General features: G+C 42.0%; 1 protein-coding gene across 1 annotated transcript in view; it reads right to left on the bottom strand.

Annotated features, from left to right (window-relative positions):
- The window catches only part of whrna (whirlin a), a 123,842-nt gene that overhangs the window by 63,434 nt on the left and 35,866 nt on the right, over nt 1-24,542 (bottom strand). Inside the window, 1 exon segment of the mRNA XM_076079911.1 lies at nt 3,842-4,060. Within this exon segment, the coding sequence (XP_075936026.1) occupies nt 3,842-4,060 (219 nt within the window).

Below are 24,542 nucleotides of genomic sequence, written 5' to 3'. Positions count from 1 at the left end.
AGACACACCTGTGGTGTCGGGCTTTTTCACACTGAAAACGGAGCTGTGAAACACAATGCACAGACAAAGTGACAGCCCTGCTCTGAGCCGGCGGAGAATAGAGAGTTTCAGGAGCCACTAGAACCTGGTGACTCAGAGCCATTAATGAGGAGGCTGGAATCTGTTCTGATTGGACGAATGCTTGAATTGGTCAATCAGTTTGTTTATAGCGCTCATCCGTTTCAATCGCCCCGATAAGCACAGCGGACAATATCCGACATTGTTAGAATTCAAATAACCAACAAACCATAATAATCATAATATCCACCCCGACTACAATAGCACCCAAATAAACACACTGCTGCGGGGAGCTAAAGATACCTATAGGATACACATGACGGTGCCAAACCGACTCCAGTATCTGCCTTTGTAGAAATGTAGAATGTAGAAATCGTGTGCTGCAAAATGGAAAGCTCTCAACCTCTTCAAACAACTCCTGAATTTGAATTAAAGGAAATTATCACTATGATACATTATGTATGTGACATCAAATTATATAATTTTAAAGCAAAAGAAAGTTCCACTACTTCCAATACTGTTATTCATGTTACCATTTGTGTTACTGCTGAAAACATCACTGCAACTTCATCACCTGAAGCTTAATTGGACTCTCAAGATGCTGCGGTTGTAAAGCGACTAACAGTTAGGACCAGGGTAAACAATGCAGTATTCAACTGGTTTGAAAGAAGTTGAAATGGAATCCATCCAGCACGGTACCACTAACATTCACTGTTTCTCTAGTCTGGAGGACACACAGCTTCGTGTTGAGCGTTCACAAGCCGCACTTCCAATAATGGTGAGACACTGTGGGGCGACAGTGGTAGATCAGGGGCGTCCTTCAGTGAGAGGATCGGCGGTTCAATCCCCGGCTCCGCTAGTCCATGTCGATGTGTCCTTGGGCAAGACACTTAACACCAAGTTGCTCCCGTAGCTGTGGCTACGGTGTGTGAATGTTGTATGACTGCCATCAGTTTGTGAAAGGGTGAAGGATGACGTGTAGTGCTGAAGCGCTGTGAGTGGTCGGGAGACTAGAAAAGTACAGTCCAAGTACAGTCCATTTACCTTTAACGCTACTTTTAAAATACTTCCACAATATGTTTCAGACAATGCTAGTGCACAACAAGAACTCAGTGATGGAGCTATTTGCTCACAACCCACCTCTTAGATTAAGGAGCCAACCCACACAGATTAATGGCAACATCCACTCCTATTATTCCCAATTCTGCACAAGTCAGACATAACTTTGGAAGTAAAATGTGATGCACTTCACAGTAGAGTGGAGCCGACCCATCTCACTGAGAGTGACTCTGACAAGCAGGACGTAGAACTAGGAACTGCACTTGGCATGTAAAGATATAACTATATATATTTTGACCTCCCAGCTGCTGTCTCATGTCTTGATCTATGAAAGCCTATTTGCTCTCTGTTCCGGAGGCTATAGGGTTTGATGAAGGGTTCATTTGTCTGATAAAACCGCTTTATTCTAACCCACTGGCAGTGACTCCATCAAGTATAATCTGCTCTTCTTGGTTTGGTGCCTCTGGGTCATCTCATCAAGGGTGTCCCTTAACTCTGCAGCTATTTGTTCTGGCCCTTGAGCCCTTAGCTGACTTAATTCAGTGATCTTATAGTGCCAGAGCCATCTCTCTTCACGGCACACAACATTACATGCTAATGATATCCAAACGTTTACTCGGGATTCCTCGAACACCCGAAACCGCAACTTTTTAAATATTAAAATTCGGGTTCAAAATGCATTTATTACCCGGGTGTCCGTTTAAAAGAGTTGTGCTTCCTCCATCTTTCACTGGCTACATTGATGAACTCAACTCACTATTTCAAAATCTTGTTCAGAAAGCAAAGAGGACACAACAAAGTCTGTCCGCTGGGAGAGTCTCAGCGGTGGCTGAGCTGTGCCAAACTTTAAATTGTACACTTTCCTCCATCACTGAGGCTCTTGATTACTTGGGTTTCATCCTGATGAAGCTGTCTCTCGCCAAGATTGAAAAGAGAAATCAGTAGCACCTTAGCAAGCACAAGATGACGTATATGCAAATATCTCTATTAAACAATGTCAGCTTCGCTTCTGTTACTTTCCAGCCGGTGTAGGTTTGGCATCTGGCTCAGGAATCTCACTTTCACCCAAAGCATATGGCACTGCAGCTCTTCCTTTTTTTTTAACAACTGTCTGCTTATTGGAGGTAAGCCAGCCACCTTTGCTCAGTGAGAATATGGAGGCATTCATGCTCTCTGTGACATTTACTCAGGACATGGTTTTAATTACCAGACTAATCCCTCTCTTATTGGCGGCACATAGCAGCTCATAGTGTTGTTTGGCATCAGCTGTTATCATGGAATCACTTCAACATGCTCTTTGTCTCCAGAAGGACTCCCAGTTGTCCGACGGTGTCTCTGTTTAGTAAGCAATGGAATTCATTGAGCCTTTGTTTGGACAAACACAATTGCATGTAATCACAGGAGGGACTCGTGAATTATACTACACGTGTTACAATGAGTGCTGCTGTACTCCTGAAAGTAGCTTTACCCGTTTTAAATCTAAATGATCTTTGAAATTGCCTAAATAATAGCATTTCTTTTTTAAAGCTGAAAGAAGGTAAAATAGCCAAACGATCTACTATAAACTGGATAAATGTTTTCTAAATGTTATCTACATGGCACTAACTGCAGCCTGTATTAATGGAGCTGAAGCAGTAAAAAGGATTAATGTGTGGCTCTCAGCTGCTGAAAAATTGAAAGTTCTAGTGTAATAAATCTTTAAAACAGCTCTGACAGCTCCTTCCCTGCAGGTCGCCAGGTGCTGACAGGGTGGAGTTCTGTGGCTCTGAAGGTCCAATTACTGTTATTGTTAAAATTTTTGTTTTTTTCTTTCACATCCATCATCTTTTGTCCATTACTGAGTCTTATATTATAATTCACTTTTACTCCCCCTGACTTCCATCAAAGTCACCCTGGTCGTACACCTATTGACTCAGATGGTAACGTGATTTGGAGACCATCCAAACTACTTTACCTGTTTCACAGCCACTATGGACGATGCAGATATCAGTGATATAAGTGATTCTGCAGATGCATGGACTATTTCTTGTCTCAGATACATTCAGGAACTGCTTTTGATGGGTAGTGTAGGAGAAATTGTGATGAGTGGGAGGAGTTTACATGAGTTGAGTCGACATCAGAGGTCCGAAGACACAAAGACGCACAGCAAAAAGGACCTCATAAGCAGAGGGGAAAAAACACTCGTCTCAAACAACTCGTCTCAGTCTTAAGGTCCGTTCACAGCATGACGCCTGTTACAGCAGCAACACTTTTGAAGCTGCCTTTAGAGGAAGTTGGATATGTTTTTTTGAGTTATTTTTCATGGAATTTTTGATTTATGGATCAAACACTTTTAGATTTTGTTTCTTACTCTAGCTCAGATAAATCTAGCTTGCCTTTTCATTCATTCATTGGTCATGAATATTTGATTTTAGATATTTTAGCATAAATTCTCAGAGTTTTAAAGATATTTAAGAGCATTTTTCTGCACACAGAAGCTGTTAAAAGTGCATTATGGATGGAAAGGACAAGAAATGTTTTAGACAAATCAATGTCATGGCCACCAATAAAATATTGAAATGATAAGTCGTCACACACGGTTCGAATATGAATAATGTTTTTTTCCCCCTGATAGTATTCTAATGAACGTAAAAGGGATATTTGTGTTTAAAAAAGAAGTAGGCGATAGAAACACTGCTCCATGATTCCAGCACTGCAGTGCTGTGTTTCCCATGTAAAGCCTCACCTTCTTCTCGTCTCCCTCCTGCAGTAGCTGCATGTTGCTGCGTCGCTGGCTGTCGGTTCTTCTCAGCGTGGCGCTCCGATGCTCAGGCAGGTCCGGAGGAGGGGACACACTCCGACCCTGAGGGTCAACCCAGGTATAAACATGGTTGGTGACATAGCCACCTGGAATCCGCCCGACTGAACGCACGGAGAGGCAAAGCTTTTTACTGCCCTTCAGCACCTGAGGAGGGGAGAGGAGAACCACGTTATCAACACACAACAAAAATGTAAACAAAAAGAGTACCCACAAATCTTCAATCAATTGAATCAGATTTTCTAAGGCCATAGAATACGCAAACATAAATCCATGCATGGTACACACACAGTGTGAGGTTGTAGCAGTGAATAAAGTAGGACACAATCAACTCGGGAGAAAATGAAAGATTACAGAGAAGCAACCAATTTTTGCAGTGCTGCAGACTGCAAAAAACCCAAATGACCAACCCCCCCCCTCCCTCCCCCACACACACACACACACAACTAAGACATTTCTACTGAAAATTGCTGTTGGCTGTGCCTCATTGCCTTCTGATAGCTCGCTGTATGTGCAATCCCTCTGCAGATCAATGTATTCCCATGTGCCCGCTGGTCCGGAGAAATCAGACCGAACGGGGTTGAAGCTCTTAATGATCAAACTATCCTTGTGCAGCACAAACACAAAGAGGACCTCGACTTCCATTCCAGACTAGAAATTATAACAAACACTGTCGATTTAAAAACTGATATTACTAATATTACTCCAAGACAGTGTGTTCAATTCAAAGATGTATTGCCCAAACTACATTCTCAATTAAAGATGAAACTGTCTGGAATCCTCAACCTGCAGGCTTAAAGGTTCAAACTTGGCCAGAACAGTAATCATGACAACAACCATCATTATTAGTGTACAGTAGACACTTTTATAAATGTTTTGCTTGTTTCATTTATCTTAGTGTTGTCATGGATGGTTGATCTTGTTTTTGATGAACTGTAACATGTCATTTGAATGACTACTTCAATGCCCTCAAGGGACTGCTTTTGGGAATGTACAGTGCATCGTACACTGCTTCTGAAACGGTCAATGTTTGTCTGTACTTGTTCCTTACAAATAAATACTCTCGGGAACACTGTTGAGTTATATGTTGTTTATCCATCAAACCATCTGGGAATGGTTCCACCCAGAACCCTCTCTGTAGGTTATATTCAGAACCTTTGTAACTTCTAAGGTGTTCTACCAAGAACACTTTTATCTTCCAAAGGTTTTATCAAGGACCCACTCAGGAGTTTCTACCGAGAACTCTTTAATATTCCAAGGGTAGCTACTCTAGAGGGCCAGGGGCTTGTGGTGCAGCCCAACCCCTACAATCATGGTTCACAATCACAGTTTTTGGGGCTTGGTGGGCTGGATTGTGGGCGTTCCCTTTTAAAACTCCTGCTTTCAGCAATCCTTGAAGAACTCCATCTTCCAAAATGGGTTCTTTGGATGAAAAGGGTTTTTAATGGAACCCATAGTCTCACAAAGAACCATCGCAATCTGTATTATTTTTGTTCTTGATGTTAAATATATTCAAAGCGTTTGTAACCTCTGTGTACCTATAAATCCTTTTAATGCCTAGTGTCCCCAGATTTGGGGACCCTCGGGGTGACAGACATGTGCACCCCGTGTATAATGCACTGTTGCGAAACAATAAAAATAAAAATAAAAATATAAAAAAAATACCTGCGTAACAAAGAGATTCTTGGCGAAACAACCATGGGAGCCATTTTACACACTGCAAAACACAATTATACATGAACTAAGATCATATTTGGAAGATATCTAGAAGATTTCCCACAATTTTGGCCAAAAATCGACGAACTGTGCTCTTTGTATGATCTCTCATCACGAAGCAGTGATCGCACATGGCGGATGAGGACATCTAGCAGGCTCGTGATTCGACCCGGAAACGAGCAGCGGCGTCGAAATTACTCTCTTTCAAACCGTTCAAAAGTTATGGGTATGCATGCCAACATCAGCCACTGGTCACGAGAAAAGAAATTGGGTAAAAAAACTTACGTTTTGACGGTTTTGGCGATCAAAAACGGATTTATTCCAGCGGATTTCGGAGCAGCTCTGTCCCCCATGTTGTGCTGCATGTCTGTGAGTGAGATCAATGCGCTGGCGGAATGAATGACAAAATGGCAGACGATTCTGTGGGGTGGAGCAATCCATGTAGAGAGGGGGGTTCGCCCAGCATTTTCCGATTTTTAGTCAGTAAACAGACCCGGATACGATCAAACACCCCTGCATGGCTCCCGCTGGACTATCCCGCATCTAAAAATGTCTCACACGAGTAAATAGGCCTTACCAGGGTCACATGACACACATTACGAGCCATTTATTGTTATGAATGACAGATATGAAAAATCATAACTGCTCAAAATTATTCAAAATGGTGTCAAACTGATTTATTAGGATTATTGAACACTCTTAGTGATAAGAAAAGTAAATATATAGTTAATATGTAGTTATATAGTATATAAAATGAGTATACAGCAATGCAACAGCTGGTTCCGAAAATCATAATTTGGATTTTTATGACCATTTATGCTGGCCTTTCTTCACTCAATCGAAGTAAAATATGTTGTGGGGACATGTAACACGTGTTGTTCTATGACTTTAGCATGGTTTTAGGCCAGCCAAGGCCTTATTTTAAAAACACAGGTTCAATGCAAGTGCTTTTTTCCAGGCGAACTTGGAACTTTTTCCATTTGAGCTGTGCCATAAGTCACATCAGTTATTAACCAGTAACATATACACAATATTTACACAATTTAACACATCTCACAAGTGTTACCAGTATTCTAGCATAAAAATTATTAAAATAGACCTTGTAGTTAGAGCTTGGACTCTCTATGGGTATGTGTATGCAATTTTCGAGGAGAGGGCTAAAAATAGGGCTAGGGTCTAAGAGGTTGTAAAGGCCCTCTTGTGTTTTAAAAAACATCTAAATCTCAAAGGTCAAACCGCAATAGCTTCAGAAGTCCTTTCTGCTGACTCGGCGTGTAAGGTTAGTGAAAAGACTTCTCAAAGTAGCTCTGTGCTCGGTATGCAAACTCAATATACCTCTATTCTCCTCTTCAGTGAACCACAAATAATGCTAACCCTTACATTAATCTCCCCGTGTCTTCTTCTGACAATACTTGCAAGGAATGCCTATTAACTGCAAGCAACAACTGAAATTATGACTTGTCACAGTGCTGCAGATTGCAGAAGAGGACCGTCTGCTCGAGCGCAGCGATCCAGCTGAATCAATTTCACAATCTTGATTTGTGCTGAGAGATAATAACTTAAATTCTGAGGCAACAAAACCCTGTCAGCACTGAAGATCACTGACTGGAGCAAAATGCCTGTCATCACCCCCTCCCTCTTCCACCTCCTTCCCTTTTTTATGGGCACCATCAATGCAGAGGTGTAGATAATATACAAGTTCAGTAACACATGAGCAGGCACACTGTAGTAACCCCTAACTCTCACACACACACACACACACACACACACACACACACACACACAGAGAGAGAGAGAGAGAGAGAGATAGAGAGACTACAAGTAAGCAATATATCTGCATCCAGGAAGGCACACATTATCAAAAATAGTGTTTAGTCAAAAAGGAAAATTGCCTGTCTTCATGATTTTATTATTGTGTCAAATATTTGACAGTGTCCTCGACATGAACAATGCACATCAGCAGCCCACGGCATGTGTTCCATCCTTCTGAGCCATCAGATATCAGCAGGAGGTCCTGGGAATCAAAATGCAATCAGGATTACACTGTCTGCAGACCGAACATGTTGCAAAAAAAAATAAAAGGAAACTGAAGTGGCATTTCCTTAAAAATCGAAACATTTCAATAAAATGCGAGAGGAAGATCTCAAAAATCTCAAAATGCACAATGTACTGTATTAAACGTTATGAGACTAGCTATCGTCTTGAATTTTGGATATCTTAATATTGTAATAAAATACACAAATTCAGCAACACATAGGCAGGCACACTGAAGTAGCCTTTAATTTGGCACGTGTTGTCTTTTCCTGGTTTTTAAGGCTACATTACAGTAAAGTGATGTCATTTTCTGAACTTACCGGAGTGGTCTAGTTGTTATGATTAGTCATTACATCCCCATTACTGAAGATTACTTATCAAAACCTCTCGTTGTCATTGTTATTTTATGAATGCACGAATGATCAACCAGACAATATTGTTGCAATATCGACATCAAGGTATTTGGTAAAAAATATCTTGATACATGATTTTTCCGCCTAGCTCTACGCGTTTACATTGGAGTTAGTTGGAACTCGGGGTGTCATGCAGACGCTAAAGGGTGCCTTGGTGCAGATCAACCTTGGGTGTTTGACAAGTTGGAAGTAAGAACAGGTTGAATATGAAGTATGAAGTATGTAGTACTGTAGACTGCTATCATGGAACTGGGAAACAGCTGTCTCTATGTAGAGATTAGTTGATACAGTGGACGATGGACATATCTATGGGCTGATGAGGATATCACTACAGGTGAACCTTCACAGATTGCACTGCAGCATCCACAATCTCAAACAGCGTTTTAACTCTAAATTACTGGGGCGTCTTTGTTTTTATTTGGTGATTGTCTGATCCAAGCACGCTGGCTTCTCCCTTGGACACTTGGCCAACCAGCCACAGAGCATCACTTTGATTTATCGTTCCAAACAGAGCTGATCATGGCGCATGCTGGTCTGAGACACACACGGAGAAAAAGAAGGATGGAGGGTAATGGAGGCGACGGAGGGAGGGCAGTGGGTTTAACAAGCCGCTCCATTCTGTGAATAAGAAACAGGGCTGATGGACCGAGGAGCCGTAAAACAGTGGTCCTAATGCGGCCTCCCTGGAGGGAAGTGCTGATTGTGACACTGGGCTGATGAGGCTCGGGCCCCGCTTTCGAACAGAACAAACATAGCGGGGAAAATAATGAAATATATACCGCGGTGTAATGGGAAATGGCAACGGCAGGTAAACTGCTTTCAGATGATGCCGCGGAACAAACAATACGCTCTCACGAGAGTCCCGGCAATCCATTTTATACAGAAAAGCTGACTGCACAAAGCCCGGCTGTGGAATCCATTCAGTTTCATCGCTTAGAAATGCATGGCCGCATACTGTAGGAGATTTAAAGGCACCTGGCAAATGGCAGAGTAGAACTACAGAGAAATTGACTTATGAGACATGAGGGATTCAACCATAACCCCTCGTTATGTTAAGAGTTTGTATTAAATGGCCCCAATGGCACTGTATACTATTTGTAGTTAGAGTAGTTAAATCTCCAAAAGTTAATAGGGATCATACCAAGATGTCATGTGCTAATATGTATGTATATGTAGGATTTGAATATCAAAATGTGTGTTGGAACGGCTGGAAATTGCCTATGGGAGTGGCTGTATAAGTCTGTATATGAATTCAAACAGGTCTATAATAATAGAAAATGCAACAAGCAAACTGCAGAGTCACTAAGGAGTATTGAGACTTTGTTCAAGAGAAAATAATCAATATATGCCAAAAAAACAAGTTGCTGTGCTCTGTTTTCGAGAAACTCACTAAATAAGTCCCCAAATCTAACACTGGGCCCCAAATAGAGTTCAGCCCCCACTGCGCTACCTTGTGTCCAACACACGAACACAAAGTCTCTGTTTTTATGAGGGTTTAGATGGGGTTCTGGTTTGGACAGGTGGATTTATGAGAGTAGAAGAAAACGGTCCACCAGTCGTCCGTTAAAAGCGTATCACGTTTGGTGCCGGCAGACGATCTGGCTGCTTAGTTGAAACCACTCAACGCTAATTTGTTCCCGCTAATTGCACACGCTCGATAAGATGCCGTGAACACACAGAGTACAGGTGAACACGGGTTCATCAAAGCGTGCACAAATCAAACATGCTTTCAAAGAATCTTTCTCTTATTACTGCACAGGACTGAAAACATTGTGATGCATACTTTTACATCTCATATCAAACCCTCAGTAAGAAAAGTGGAAGAAAATCCAGATTATTCTGACTACGCTTCACTAAAATTCAATGGGAAGACACAATGAACACCTGGGGAAGTGAGCAGCATCTGAATTCATTTTTTCCTGTATCGACTGGATGCTCCGCAAGATGGCAAAAACCCGACGAACACAGACAAATAATCACACAACACTCACACACACACACACACACACAGAGACCCCAAGCAGCGATTACTATGGCCGAATGCTCCAGCCAATTGCAGAAGTGCAGTAAGATCCTCTAATGCCCTGTTCACACAAACAGACTTAAGCACTGGAGAGGATGCCATTCAATGTGAATTCAACCATGTCGATGTCGCCCAGCACTCCTCCAAGACTCAAAAAGGCCCCAAGCAGCGCAACAACACAAAGGTTCAACCTGTTGTTCAGGCAATATTCTGAAGTGCGAGAACAACAGCTAATCCAGCCTGAAAAGATAGCATAGTTGTTCTATACTCCAACTCAACAACGTAGAAGAACATGATGGAGGAGAAGCTGATGATTTTCTACTGTTTCAACAAGCGACGGGGAGCATGGAAATTAGGTGCTCAACACAAGCATGCAAGCTCCGGGCTTGTTGGCGAGACGAGAGAGAGAGACTGCCACTTTACATCTGTGTGTGAGAAAGAGGTGTAATGGCCATCAGACTCCGCTTCCAAAATTCTTTGAAGACCGTAATAAAGTGTGAAAACACAGCTTCTCTCTAATCGTATTAAGCGATCATGCTTTTATTGTCGCATAAAAACTAAATGTCTATTAGCAAATTTAACTTCTAATGCGTGTATTGGTTGCAGTATTGAAAATGACTGCTCCATTAAGATGTTAAAGCTTAATGGATGTGTTAAAGATGTGATGTGCTTGATTTACAAGGTTATCACAATCTCTTATGGGGCTTGCCTTTTGCTGCAAATTGCCTGTTGTAAACCTTTTCTGGCACTGATATCAACTGCCTCGAGCCGTTAAATCAAAGTCAAAAATATCAAAGGGACCTACACATGTGGGTGATGTCCCTTTGGCTCTATTTGTACTCAGCGGAGCACAGGAGGAAGTCGTGGCGAGTAAGTCATCTTGTATTAGCTTAAACAGGGTCAGGAGATTAAAAGGTCTCATTACTCTTCGTTGGCACTGCCGCATCGCGGGTTCACGGTGTGTTTGTCCAATTACGACCGCCAGCAGCGGCGACGGGCTCGGCGGGCTCTGGAGAACGAGCGAGCTGTAACGAAACTGGAACGTTTGTTTAATGGCTTGTTGGAAATCCCGAGCGTGACTGAGAGGGAAAGCTGATCTGTCAGCGGTGTGAATGGATCATATAGCCATCGATGCTGTGCGGCGCCAGCACAGCATAAACACAGAGAATCACATGCTCTCTTTTTGACATCGGTTCAGTTGGCACGTGTCGCTCTGACAAGTAGAACCACAACGTGCCAGTCTCACACAGTGCAGTCAGAATACATTACAACAGCATTATGTTGTTATTGTGTGGGCACATTACATCTGGACTGAAACAGTGGCTAGGGGGGTTTTTTAGCTTTATTATTGTTTAATGCGTTTCACTGAACTTAAAGATCGAAATAAACATTATGATTACGTTCACAACTCAAAGTGCTGGCATATTAACCTGGGGCTGTTAACAAACACTTTGGGTGAACACTTTGGGAGTCGTAGACCTTTTATAACCACTCTCAAAATGTAAAGACGGTGTGCAGCAAGTCAACTATCAAATCGAAGAAACCAGGAAATAAAAGGTGGAAAAAATACCAAACGACTGCTGATGATTTTGGGTCGGATGTCGAAGGATATGATGACTTTGAGTTCATATCAACTATTCCAGTCACTTTTTGTCCACTTAAATTACATAGTTAAGATATAGATGTTGTATTATTCCAACACGGTTCACCTGATGTGGATGCAAACTAGAGTTCGACTGTTGGTATCGGCTGAACTGGACTCCGATGGCTTTCACCAGTCACCCTGGAACCGTTTTGCTCCATACATGAAGTCAATGTGTATATGAGGTATATTTAATATATCTACTATACACATACAAAATGTATCTACAGACACATGGCTCAGTACTCAAACCGTCTTCTAGCTCCCGCTACAATAAGTGTCTCCACAACATTTTGCCAGGATGACACAGACTCATAAGGTGCAAAAAATACCAGCGGTATGCTGCAGCTGGTAAATGTGAATGAATAAGGCAGGTAGGTCAACTGGAACAGCAGGTAAAACTGCTATGTTGTACAATTTGCTTTAACAGCTACAAAGAACTCCAGGGACTACCTTCTCTGTTAACTTTCTGTTAGACTCAACTTTTTGATTTTTTTCTGCTCAGTGTTTTCTGAAAGCTCTGAGAGGCTTGTGCTCCTTGCCCTGATCAATGGCGTTGAGTGAATGACCAATAGTCATTTTCAACAAAAAATATAACACCCAGGTTCACGAACACCAGAAGTTTCATTTCAACAGAAACTACTTTCTCTGCACTGACTTACTGACTTGTGAGTACTTGCCACGTGTGCGAGAATGCACATGCACATTTTGTTGGACATAGAGAAGCAGTTTAGGCTCCAAATGAAGTAAACACTTAGACGGATTAATGAGTAATTGACACAGCCGCCAAGACAGAGACTTAATGGAAGCGAGTTATCAATCACAGGGATTAGCCGGAGGAAAACATCCACGATGCTCTGCACCAAGCCATCTCCGCTAATCCTCCCGTTCCCCAATCCATCTCTCACTCTCTGTTTCCCTCTTTCATTTGAATGAATGCCCTAGACCACCTGCACATGCACACACGTATCCACACATCAATGCAGGAAGCATACAAAATACAAATGAGACAATGTGACAGACAGGATGTATGCAGGAAAAGATTCAAATTGAAGGCATTAAGAGATCAATATAAACACTGTAACTACTTCTCTGTTATTATTATTTTCTGCTGTTGAGCTCATCCTTCCATCACTCTTTAAGAAGTTTAGATTCGTGTCATAATTCCTGCTGTATAAGGCCTCTGTATTGCAGCACTTTTGCTATTTATCGTTTTAAAATGTGCAGTGTGTCGTATGTGGCGGCATCTAGTGGTGAGCTTGTAGATTGCAACCAACTGAAACTTTCCTGTGTGCCAAGCGTGAAAGAGAACGATAAGGGACCAACTCAAAAACTAGAAAGAAATGTCAATAGTCCGATCTAGAGCCAGTGTTTGGTTTGTCCTTTCTGGGCTACTGTAGAAACATGCAGCCGTCTCCGTGAAGAGGACCTGCTCCATATGTAAATATTCTTAGGTAATGGAAAAAGGTGATTATAGACTAAATAAAACATATTAATTAATATTATATTCCATTTCTTTCAATAGATCCATATTAATGTTACACCCTGTACCTTTAAGGTCAACAGAGAGGCTGGCTTTCTAAAAAAAAAAAACAATGACAGGGCAGAAACAGAAAGAATGTATGGCCGTCATTGCTGTGACGGTGCTAGAGAGAAGGCAACAAAGTTAAACCCCTTGTGAAAGATTTCAAAACAGACCTGTCAACACATTTTTATCATTGAGACAATAGTTGCATTTTTAAGAATTCTAGCCTTCAAATAGCAGGTAGAGCCTGAGATGTAAACACAGTAAGGCTGCAAGACATTTGGACCGGACCTTAGGGATGTGCTATTGGCGTCGGAATGTTACAGGGGAAGATGATAAGTTGACCCACAGATAATTAATCAACAATTTATCAAGACACAATGCCAAGCTTTTGTTGATTTTCTCCTTTTCCGTCTGGTTACTTGCGCTTTTCCCTATTCATTATTATGATGTTATCATATGATAATTACTTATTTATTTGCCCCGATTCCTCGAGCCGTGGATGTGATTCTATAAATATCATTGACACGTCTTCATCCAGTCCACCACCTCTTCATCACCACCGTGACCTCCAGTGTGTTCAGGGGGATTCAGCTGAACTCCACCACCAGCGGCATTTAGCCTCCAGGGATCCTGTCCTAATGTCCAATCTCCAAAGTTTTTGTCTATTGCTCACCTCAGCAAATTCTGCTGTACACTTCTCCTTATTAAGAAGAAATGTAGAGGTAAAAAAAATGTAGCTGCTTATCATTTTTTTGTCATACGCCATAATATCCTTTGTAATTTATGTTGTGTGACTCAGTTTGTATTCATGTTGGACAGGAGATATTCAGAGGTTTTTGTTTATCGGAGCTTTTCCTTGGAACTTGAAAGTGAATTCTACTGGCGAGTATTGTGTGTTGTACTTAGTGTTAAAAATGTTCTATTAAACTTTTGTAATTACTTTTTTGTGCTCTCTTTTGTTTGTTTGTTGGGAACCAGTGCTGCTTTCCTCTTTTGAGATATTGTATGGGACTTGAGGTACTCTGTAGTTGAAACAGATTTCTAAAATGTATTGGACCTCCTTGCTGTGAAACAACACTACTAACTGCTTCACCAAAGTGTAAAAAGAGGACACACAGATAGTTAATACGTCTTAATTAAACTGCGATCAACATGGACACTGATCTGCTCGAAATTGTTTAAAAAGAGAAGGCGTGTCAGGACGGCTGGCGTGGCCATGGATCAATCTACCCTCCCTCTCGTTTCATTTGCACCAGCTCATTAATCAAACTCGCCTCCTATAGCTCCTCTCACATCTCCTGTATTGTACTCCGTATCTCTGAGCGGCTGTTATTTATGAAGCCTGCTCCCGGACACAGATGCCCGTCACTGATATTTACTCAGACAGAGAGAGCAAGAGAAAGAGAGAGGACAGATAATGGGAGCGTCGATTCGCGGCTTAATCTCTGCTCGAGGTCCCTTCCACTTGCTTCTGTCTATCGGAATATCAAACTTCTGTGGGAACATTCATCATTCATGTTGGGTAAAGCATGTGCAATCAGCTGTGATGGGTCTGACAAAGTGAAGAATGGCGCTAAACTTTGACAAGCAGCAGCAGCAGATGTGGTTTCATCCTCCACAACAGAACAATGAACATAATCAAACAGTTTGGGCTCAGAGTCCCAGTGGAGCCCCATCTCATTGTTTCTGCTTCAAAATCTGAGCGGCCATCAACTTTGCGTCAAGCTCACCATTATACGATACAAAGATGGTTTTGTGCCTGCAGGTTTATTGCAGCTGCCATTGTTTTCACTGCTCACAACGAATCAATTGGAGCGCTTGTACCCACACTGATGTACTCCTGCGTTCTGACGAGAGCTCTCCCCGGAGCCGTTGGAAAAGTGTCTGAGATATCAAACGGGATGGTTTTTAGTAATTATCACTGCTTCGGCTCTCAGCCTCGCTCAACGATATGCCGGGACAAAACGAATTAGTGCAACTAGTGGTGCAACGGATCATAGAACTCACGGTTCGGATCGTATCACTGATCAGAGTCACGGATCGGATCACAGATCGGATCACAGATCGGATCACAGATCGGATCAGCACAAAAAAAAAAAAGGAGCAAATAGAACTTTTAGAGATCCTTGAGATCCCCGCGTTTTTTTTTGCCGCCGATACTAATTGCCGATCATTGATTAAAAATCATTTCAAATGTTCTGAAGTCAGTAAACCATCAAAAGAGTTTTCCTTTTTACTTTGTTATAGTGATAAGGAAATAAAAGATCAGCAATCAAGTCAATCGTATCACATCTTCACAACTATACAGTCACCTGTAGAAGTGCTGCTAAACTCTGTGTAGTTGACACCAAATAAGAAGTGGAGGTAGTCATTGCGTCATCACCCATTGGTTTGTGGACTGGCGTTTTTAGGCCTCGAGTTCGTTGCCATGTTGAGTTTTTTTGCAACTAATGAACAGAAGTGACCATGTTTGGAATGCGGAGGAGTGACGTAGAGACGCCGTATACGGCTCTGGCAGCAACCTGTCAATCACAGTAAGCCCGCCCTAAAGCATACTCCGCTTTATGGTCTGTTTGACTCTAAATGGACCATCATCTTCTAAATGAACATCATGCTGTATTGAAGAAGACGAGACTGAGACCATAAACTCATGTTCACAATGTTTACTGAGGTAATAAATCAAGAGAGAAGTAGAGTCATTTTCTCATAGACTTCTATAGTTTGAGTCGGCAACCTGACTTCCTTTTGCAACCAGAGGAGACGCCCCCTGCTGGTCAGTAGAGATAATGCAAGTTTTCAGGGCATACTGGTCTTTTTCAGTATAGATGCTTTAAAAGACAGGCGCTAAAACTGAACGTTTCAGACGGAGAGTGAATACAGGTATATTCAGACAGACAGTATGAAAAAAACAATGTGTTTTTGACATTAACCCAAAATACAAGTACCTGAAACTGAGCAGGATATACTGTATCTCCTTCAACATTTCTATTAATAAAGTAACTCAGGGGTGCTTTGTATTTGCACATTATATTTGTGGTATCAAAAGAGAATGAAAAAAAAAAGCTGGTTTGATACATTTAACTGCTGTGAGCAGAACACACAGAAACTGAAGAAGTGTAAGGACCAGTCTGAAGCTGACGACTGAACACGTTCAAGGCTGAAGATAAACTCACATCAGGGGTCAAACAAGTGACTTCTCCGTAAGTGGGCCGCCTCACTGCCAATACATGTACCAGCTTCTCCACCTGAAGACTTTATTCATCTGCCCTCATTTCCTTCAGAGACACTGCAGGCGAGTGACATGAATTATGGAAAACAGGAAGTACGGCAAATAGACAGGAGCTGGTGCATGTCTGAATATCTTATGACGGTCTCATTATCCACCACTTAACTGTGAGCGTCTGCAAAGTGTGTGAGAGTATTCATGAGTGTGTGTGTTTTCTTGTGTCTGCAAGTGTGCGTGTGTATATCTTTGTTTTCAGGCGAGTTTGTTTGTTTGTTGTTGTGTGTGGGAAGATCAAAAGACTGTGGAGGCAGTAAAGTTTCTTCTGTGGTACCTGGATAAGAACTTTTTCATGCCTGAAGAGGTGCCGCATAACTAATGACTGTAGATAGTCATTTTATGCATCACTCTTCACTGCATACATAGCGATTACTTTTTTTTTGAGTTTCTGTTTGTATGGCGCAAACACACATCTTCCAACTCTAACCCCATGGAAGACACTGTGACGAACAGTGTTGGTGGCAATACCCAACCCCTATATAAATCTGCTCTGGAAAGTCAAAATGAATAAATACCCAAAGGGGGAAAAAAATATGGAAATGTCAACATCAGTTTAAATAGTGTGGTCCTCATTCTTTAAAGCCACTGGTAACAGAACACTGGCCCCCTGCTGGCTCAGCTGTCAATCACACACATACCCCGTCCCACCCCCTCAGATAATTGGACCTCAAAGGAGCTTTTCTGACATTTTCTTTTTTTTCATCCTGCCTACAAGAAAAACATCAACTACATATTTTAAGACCTTTATTTTCTCAATAGTATTTGACTGCACAAAGGGGACACTTTTGCAATCTAAGTTGGACTTAAATCTGAAATGCAAAATATGATAAAGAAAAAATCAAAAAGGTTTTAGAGTCGCCTTTATCCCACAGAGCAGAGAGGAAATACGTGGCTGCAAGCTTCTCATCAACATGCCCGTCAAACAGCAAGCGGAGCCCACAGGAGGTCCCTGGGGTCTGACATCACTGGGGAGAATGACACACACACACACACACACACACACACACACACACACACACACACACACACACACACACACACACACACACACACACACACACACACACACACACACACACACACACACACACACACACACACACACACACACACACACACACACACACACACACACACACACACACACACACACACACACACACTTAAAAGGTTTGCTTCATAGTGCTTGTAGTGGCCATTTGTCGACTTCATCCAACTTAAACAAACGCCACTGATGCACCGTGGTCGCTATTTTTACGCAGCCAGAAGAGAGTGGATTGTCCATGCAGGATTCCGATTTTTGTGTTTATTGAATAAAGCAAACAAACGAACAAACAAACGAACTAACAAAACTCCTGTCGTGCTGTCTCTCCTGTGATGTGATATGCTGGTAAAAACTATACGCCCACCCCGGTGCATGCTGGTCCTATCCTTCTACTCATATATATAGCAACAGGTGCCCACAGTAATTACCCAAAAAACAATATAACTAAACAAATTACTATTAAAGAGAAAAATAATCTTAATATATAAAACATCTACAATAATTAAACAATACTACTTATAAATGAAATAACAAAATACAATATCAAATAAATAGCTCCAATAGCGCTCTTTTTCGTGAGCAAACACACACACGTACCTCGGTACATATGCATATTGTAAGCAGCCTATGTTCTGGGTCACCTTTGATGTGCACCGCAGTGTTGCCATGTGACGTTAAAAACAATAAAAACACAACAGATAATTACTAAATCATAATAATGCAGGCCAGTGAACGATGAAATAACCACGGAGTCCTGTGTATTGAGTGGTATGTGCATCATTTAAAGGAGGTTTGGTTAAGAGTGAGTGTGTTTTTACTCAATGAAATAAATTTGTGAAACTTTGCTCGTGCACGCGCTCCCATGTTTGGTGATGACAACGCTTTCACTGATTGTATTAAACACTCAATAATGAACCTCAAACTATAAAGCACTCATTAATGATCTTTTATAAAAGAAAGAAAGAAAGAAAAATGAATTTATTTGGCGTTTAGAAAAAAAGAAAAGCAAAATGAAAACGTAAAATCTAATTGTAACATGACTGTTATATATATATATAAATATATATATCATCCGAGGGTGGGAGCACGCCTACAAGCCAATCAAATTGCAAATATAGAGAGGACGACATGACGCCAGGTGTGTCATGTTGAGTTCTTCAGTGAACTTGCATAGTTACAATGTAACCCAAAAAGTAATCGGATCAAATGTATGCAATGTAACAAAAACACGTACCTTCAGACTTTCATGTGTGAAAAAGAGTCTGTAATCATTGCAGGAGCATTTTTGAGTTGAAACGGCAGTTCTTCGTCCTCTTGCAAAAGGGAAAATAACAGCGTATGGATGCATGTGGTCACATACTGAGAGAGAGAATCAATTTGAGCCTAATGAGCTTCTTTGAAACAAGACTCTGGTAACAGCTCTGTGAAGCCGTCTTAGGCACCGTGGTGCTAAACGCTAACATGCTGATGTTTACTTCAATATTGGAAGTAACTGGAGTTGAGAGACAACGTGTACGACCGGATTGTTTCTCCATTAGCCAGTTTACAAGCCAACTTTATATCAATGAGAAACTAAATCATCGTCAGACGATAGATGATGAACATCAGCTATCAGGTATCGATTTAGCATTTATTGACACATTCTGTATCTGTGCTTAAAAGAACATAAAACGACTGGATTCCTATCACACTGAACAAACACAATTACCAACAGCACACAGCAGAAGCCGTACTATATCGCAAAGGTCATGTGAACCTCTGTAGCTTCCACAGTATTTGACTTACTGTTCAATTTGACCGTGTTTGATTTAGGTTTATAGAGCAGAGAGGAGACAGAAAAGATGGAAGGGGATGCAAATGATTAGAAGGGATGTAGAGGGGAGACGGATTCATATTTTATTCACCTGAAGTCTTACATGTCTTTTGTTTTCATCATTTACCCAACGGGTGCAGCAAAGCTTTCTTGCGTGTACCAACAACATCAGTCATAAATAGATCATACATTTGTTTCGAATAGGACATTGAGTTAATCTCTTAAATAAAATCATGCTTGAGCAGCAAGGCCTTTCTCCAGCACACATGATATTTACTGTAAACAAATGGGAATCTTACTCAGCCATGCCGTAGCTGGACAAACACCGATAGCGGACGGGAGTCGGTCACAGTAAAGACACACAGAACGAGCCCTGAGGCTTTCAGGATCAGAACCGTTTATTGCCAAGTACGTTACACATACGAGGAATTTGACAGCTCAAAACTAAAAATACAGAGAAGCCGGAAAGACCCAACAATGCACAAGCTTTTCGGTAATAAACAAGCCTGATCATCCTCTGGCAGGAATGCCATCGGATGCTTTCTGCTGGTCGATCTCGACAGGGCGACCATTGTGACACAGGAAGAGCTACGACACGGGGTAAAGCTGCATCCCCAACACAAAAAAGTACACCACCTTTATGGGTTACATGTTCCCAGTGTGCCTGGCAATTTAAGAGTCATTCAGCACTTATATTTACTTGACTTTATGAACATACTGAAGCTTTTTATGGGGCCTGTAGTAAGGGGGGCGGGCAGTCAGAATCCTTTAGTCGGCAGCAATAAATAACCACTGCTCAGGACCATGATGCCACAAAAGGTCCGTGGAGGACACTTAAGGGTCGCAGGCAAATTTCAATATACAGCTGACTGGGACAGGTGGTCATGAATAATGTGTGCGAACCAGTGCACCTCTCAGCTTCTTCTGGACACAAGCTTTCCACCTGTGTCCGCCTGTGCCCAGGCTGAAACAAATTATACCGAGAAGTATGTCTGCAACATTATTAAAGACCTTCATCTTAAGAAGGTCTGGGGTAATTAAAACTGGAAAGTCAGTGAGAAAAGGGCAACTGGAGGCTCACTCCTGCTTTCCCTGTCCGCTCTCTGAAGAGAAAATGATTCCAAGGTTCATTTAACGAGGTGACTGTCGACACCACAAAAACAACAGCACGGGCAGCTTGATGACGTTTTTAAAAATGACTTGTGTTTTTCTGACAAGCAACCTTTTGGTGGTGTAAAGACTGACTAAAGAGGCAAGACGACTGCCGAACCTTCTAGGGAGCGTGTGTTAAGTGTCAGGCTTTGAGGTCAGAGACTGTCTCCCAAACCCCGTCTCCCAACCACACTGCACAGTGGGTTTCTGTTCCACTGGAATTAGTGCTGCAAACGGTTAGTCAATTGACATGCTTGTCAACTCCACTCCACTGCTAGGGAAAACCCTGCACATTGTAGAGACAATAAAAGCCAAAGCCTTATAAAGGGTAATAAATCCTTTACCAAGCACTTACTAGACACTAAAGACAACATGCAGCAAAGTGAGTCAAAGTTCAGATACTAAGGCCGCTGCCTTAGTACATGCAGGGGTATAAGGCCTTGTGCAAGCTTTAGAGCCGGTACCTGCAAAACATATAGTTAATGGTTATTAAATGCAGTTAACTTCCAATAAATGCATAACGATAACAAGCATCGTATAAAGGACCTATAAGGGTGTTATTACCTGTTAACTGACGTTCCTTACAAGGACCCTAACCAAAAACACTTGTGTTGATCTTTCGTAACTGTCATAGTGGTCAAAATAAGTCATTTGGTCATATGTTCAAGTGATGGAGATCCGTAATTAGTTGATCAGAGGAGACCCATTTAGCTGTTAGAGACCACACTATGGTGGCTATATTCTCCTACAAAATGTTAGAATAAGTAAAGAAAGGGGTGGAGTTATAGAGAAAGCTGTCTGTGCACTTTATACATACAAATTGGTTTGTTGTGCAAACCAACTTTTTAGATGAAATACACATTCATGTTCCCACCTACAACGCTCTGATTGGCTGATTGATTGTTTCTGCAACCAGTGTTGTAGACGAGGGTGGTGATTCATAGATCTGGAATCAGGGATGTGTTACCAGCTTTTAAATGTTTTTTGTTTTTAAATGTCAAACTCCACAGAAATAAACATCTTCATGCTCTGACAGACAAAAGCCTTTTAACAATACTACCTCAGGACACGCTTGTTTTTGTTCCGTTTCTTGAATGCAGCAAAAACATTTTTGAAACGTTCAGCTCATCCATTAGGATGAGTGCACTGCTGTTCATGTAAATAGGCCTTTTCACATTTTATTCATGGCTCTGTTCTATTCAAGTGTCATCATATGGCATTATTAGAAACATGCTGAAAAGCGCGACGGTTACAAAAGAGAGAAGGAGCAAAAGCTGAGAATCAGTCAAGGTTACACGTTTACAACATCTGCATCATGGCTTTGCATTTGTAACCCAATTCTATTAATGGAGCAAAGCGAGTTCAAGTGTGCTGCTCACACGTGATAGATTCTACTCAGTGCATTATCCATCCAGCCAACAGGGCAATAAACTGTATTTAAGCCTTCTGTGCTCGGCTCACTCCTCTGTAATGCTCACTAGCAAACTTGCTGCTGCCATTTCATAAGCACTCCCCGATCCACCTGTAGGCCTCGAGACTAACCTACCCTGGGAGGGTCGTTGTTGTCAAGCCCCAATCTCTGCTGTGCTGAGCTCGGTGTATTGATGGAGTGACGAGTTCAGACCTTAGACGCCAAATATCAACTCTGAACATATTCTGCTCTCACATAACAACCCTGGCAGGCTCAACTACACTTGAAAAAGAATCATTACAACGACGGCACTGTTTTATGGCAATACCCTGCCGGCTTTTGATTTTTTGTATTTTGTATTTAATGTTATGTGTCATCAGGAGGGAGCTGGAGCACAGCGTTTCGGTTGAATGTACTGTTCAGTAACCTGAACAGGAGAGTTGGACTTAAAGCGGGGGGGAGGAAGTTTTCTGGAAAAGGCAAAAGAAAAAAAAAATTACTATTACAACCCTCCTCCTGCAGCTCTCCGCTCTTTGTCCTAAGCCCCTCCCACCAGACGAGCATGGGCATGTGCACACGCTTCATACAGTAACCTGTACAAGTACAAGCATTTATGAAGATGTGTGCCTGAATGCTATATTGTACTGCAATTACTGCTGGAATGTAAGAAAATAAAGTTTAAAACAAATTTTTTTACAGCCTATTTAATCAACTTTTCTCCACTTTAACAAATACAATAATTCAAACCGACATCTGTAGAACATAATATTAGTTATATTACAATACATCTGAAAACAAATAATGCTGCAAATAAGCATACTGATAAAAGCAAACAGTACAGCCAATAGGAACGCTCTCTCTCTCTGAAATGACCTGTGATTGGCCGTCACAGGCTAGATCCTCTAAAGTCAGAGAACAGAGCCAAGAGGAGTCTAGTTCTCTCTCAGAACACTTGATTTACAATATGCTGAAAGGTTAGAATGGAATTGTGCCCGATTACATAAAAAAGAAACCCTGCCTACCTTTAGCTTTAGTAAGTGTTCAACTAGCCAGCTAGAGATTCATAAGGAAATACAAGATTCTGCATTTGAAATTGAATTATAATCTCACCAATCTTGCACTTTGAAAATTGATCTCACTTCATGTTGAAAGTACAATTAAATCCCTTGATACGGTGCAGTGCACCTGCCATTGAATATTCATGGAGTATGTCAGTGTTCTGAGCCCCGTTGTCATGGATATTTCATGAGGGTAAAAAAAATTAAATTAAATAAAACTGTCAAATTCCCTCGCCGACCATGTTTGACATACACCTCTGCACACTCCATGACACCGTTCTGGGAATTCAAAGGCCTCCTTCAGGAGGCAGCACTGCAGTAACCTCCTCCCTCCGGGCATCTTATCACGCAACCCTTCCAGCATCCTGCAGTGCCGCTCTGTCTTACGGAGCGGCCATCTCCCCGCAATACCCGGGGCTTTTTTTTTTTTTATGCCTTCGGTGCTCAGCTATGCAGAAAATTAACCCAAGCAGCTACAGCACATCCACACGGGCCAATCTAAACACAGTCTCTGCCTCCAGTCCATCATATCAATTCCCTCCATCCCTCTTCCTCTCTCCCTCCAGGACACAAAATCGAGCTGACGTCCCCCCCGCCCCCCTCTTGCATCAAGAACATCCATCTACACCTCCACATCAGCAGCAGTCCATCACCTGCACACTATATCATTTGCAGGCACATATCAGCCCCTCTGCTGTGCACCAGCTGTAATCCGCTCAATGTTCACCAGGTCTGCTCACCAAAAGTCATTGGTCTGTATTATCAGTCCAAGACTTTTTTTTTTTTTTCTTCCTTTATTTTATTTACAGCATCATCATCCACAGAACAACACAAGATAGCAGCATAGCGAGCTACTCCTCCACAGCTGATCTATAAGCACTAAAGGCACTAAAACACAAGTGGGCTAGTGGAGCAGTTTGGTATGCTGTGGACTTGTGGTGCACTGGACTGTGGAGTAATTAGGCAGACGCCATGAACACTATTGTTTCTGTAATACTTCCAGCTAGCTAATTCATTAAATGACAAATATTAATAAATAACTTAAGACAAGAACCAGTGGCGCATCAAATCCGATTCAACTTGGAACAATTCCAGTGAGGACACAATCCCTGTTTACACTCCACTGCCACACATCATCTCTTCAATATTTTGCGTTGGTAGAGATGCGATGCCAGGCATGTCCCCACTGACGGGGCAGATGCGCGCACGCGCACGCGCACACACACACACACACACACACACACACCTGTCACTATCACTGTGAGCTCCTTTCCTCCTCCACAAACACATCTGTGGCAGTGGCAGGTCTAAAGAGACGTGGGAGGACAGGGGATGTAGAAACAGATGGGTTGCTAGCACCAGCTGCAAACCCAGAGTCTGACACTAATGGGCCCGAAGAGAGACGTCGAGGACGGGCGGGCCTGATACCGCTGAAACTATAGCCAGCGGCAAAACATGAATTCAGCAAACAGACGATAAAATGTCCTGTTGCCTAAATACAGTCAGGCCGG

The sequence above is a fragment of the Anarhichas minor genome, unplaced genomic scaffold, assembly GCF_050575085.1.
Source record: "Anarhichas minor isolate MPS153535 unplaced genomic scaffold, ASM5057508v1 ptg000073l, whole genome shotgun sequence".
Lineage (NCBI taxonomy): Eukaryota > Metazoa > Chordata > Actinopteri > Perciformes > Anarhichadidae > Anarhichas > Anarhichas minor.
Note: the sequence above shows the minus strand (reverse complement) of the source record. Positions and strands in the feature narration are given on the sequence as shown.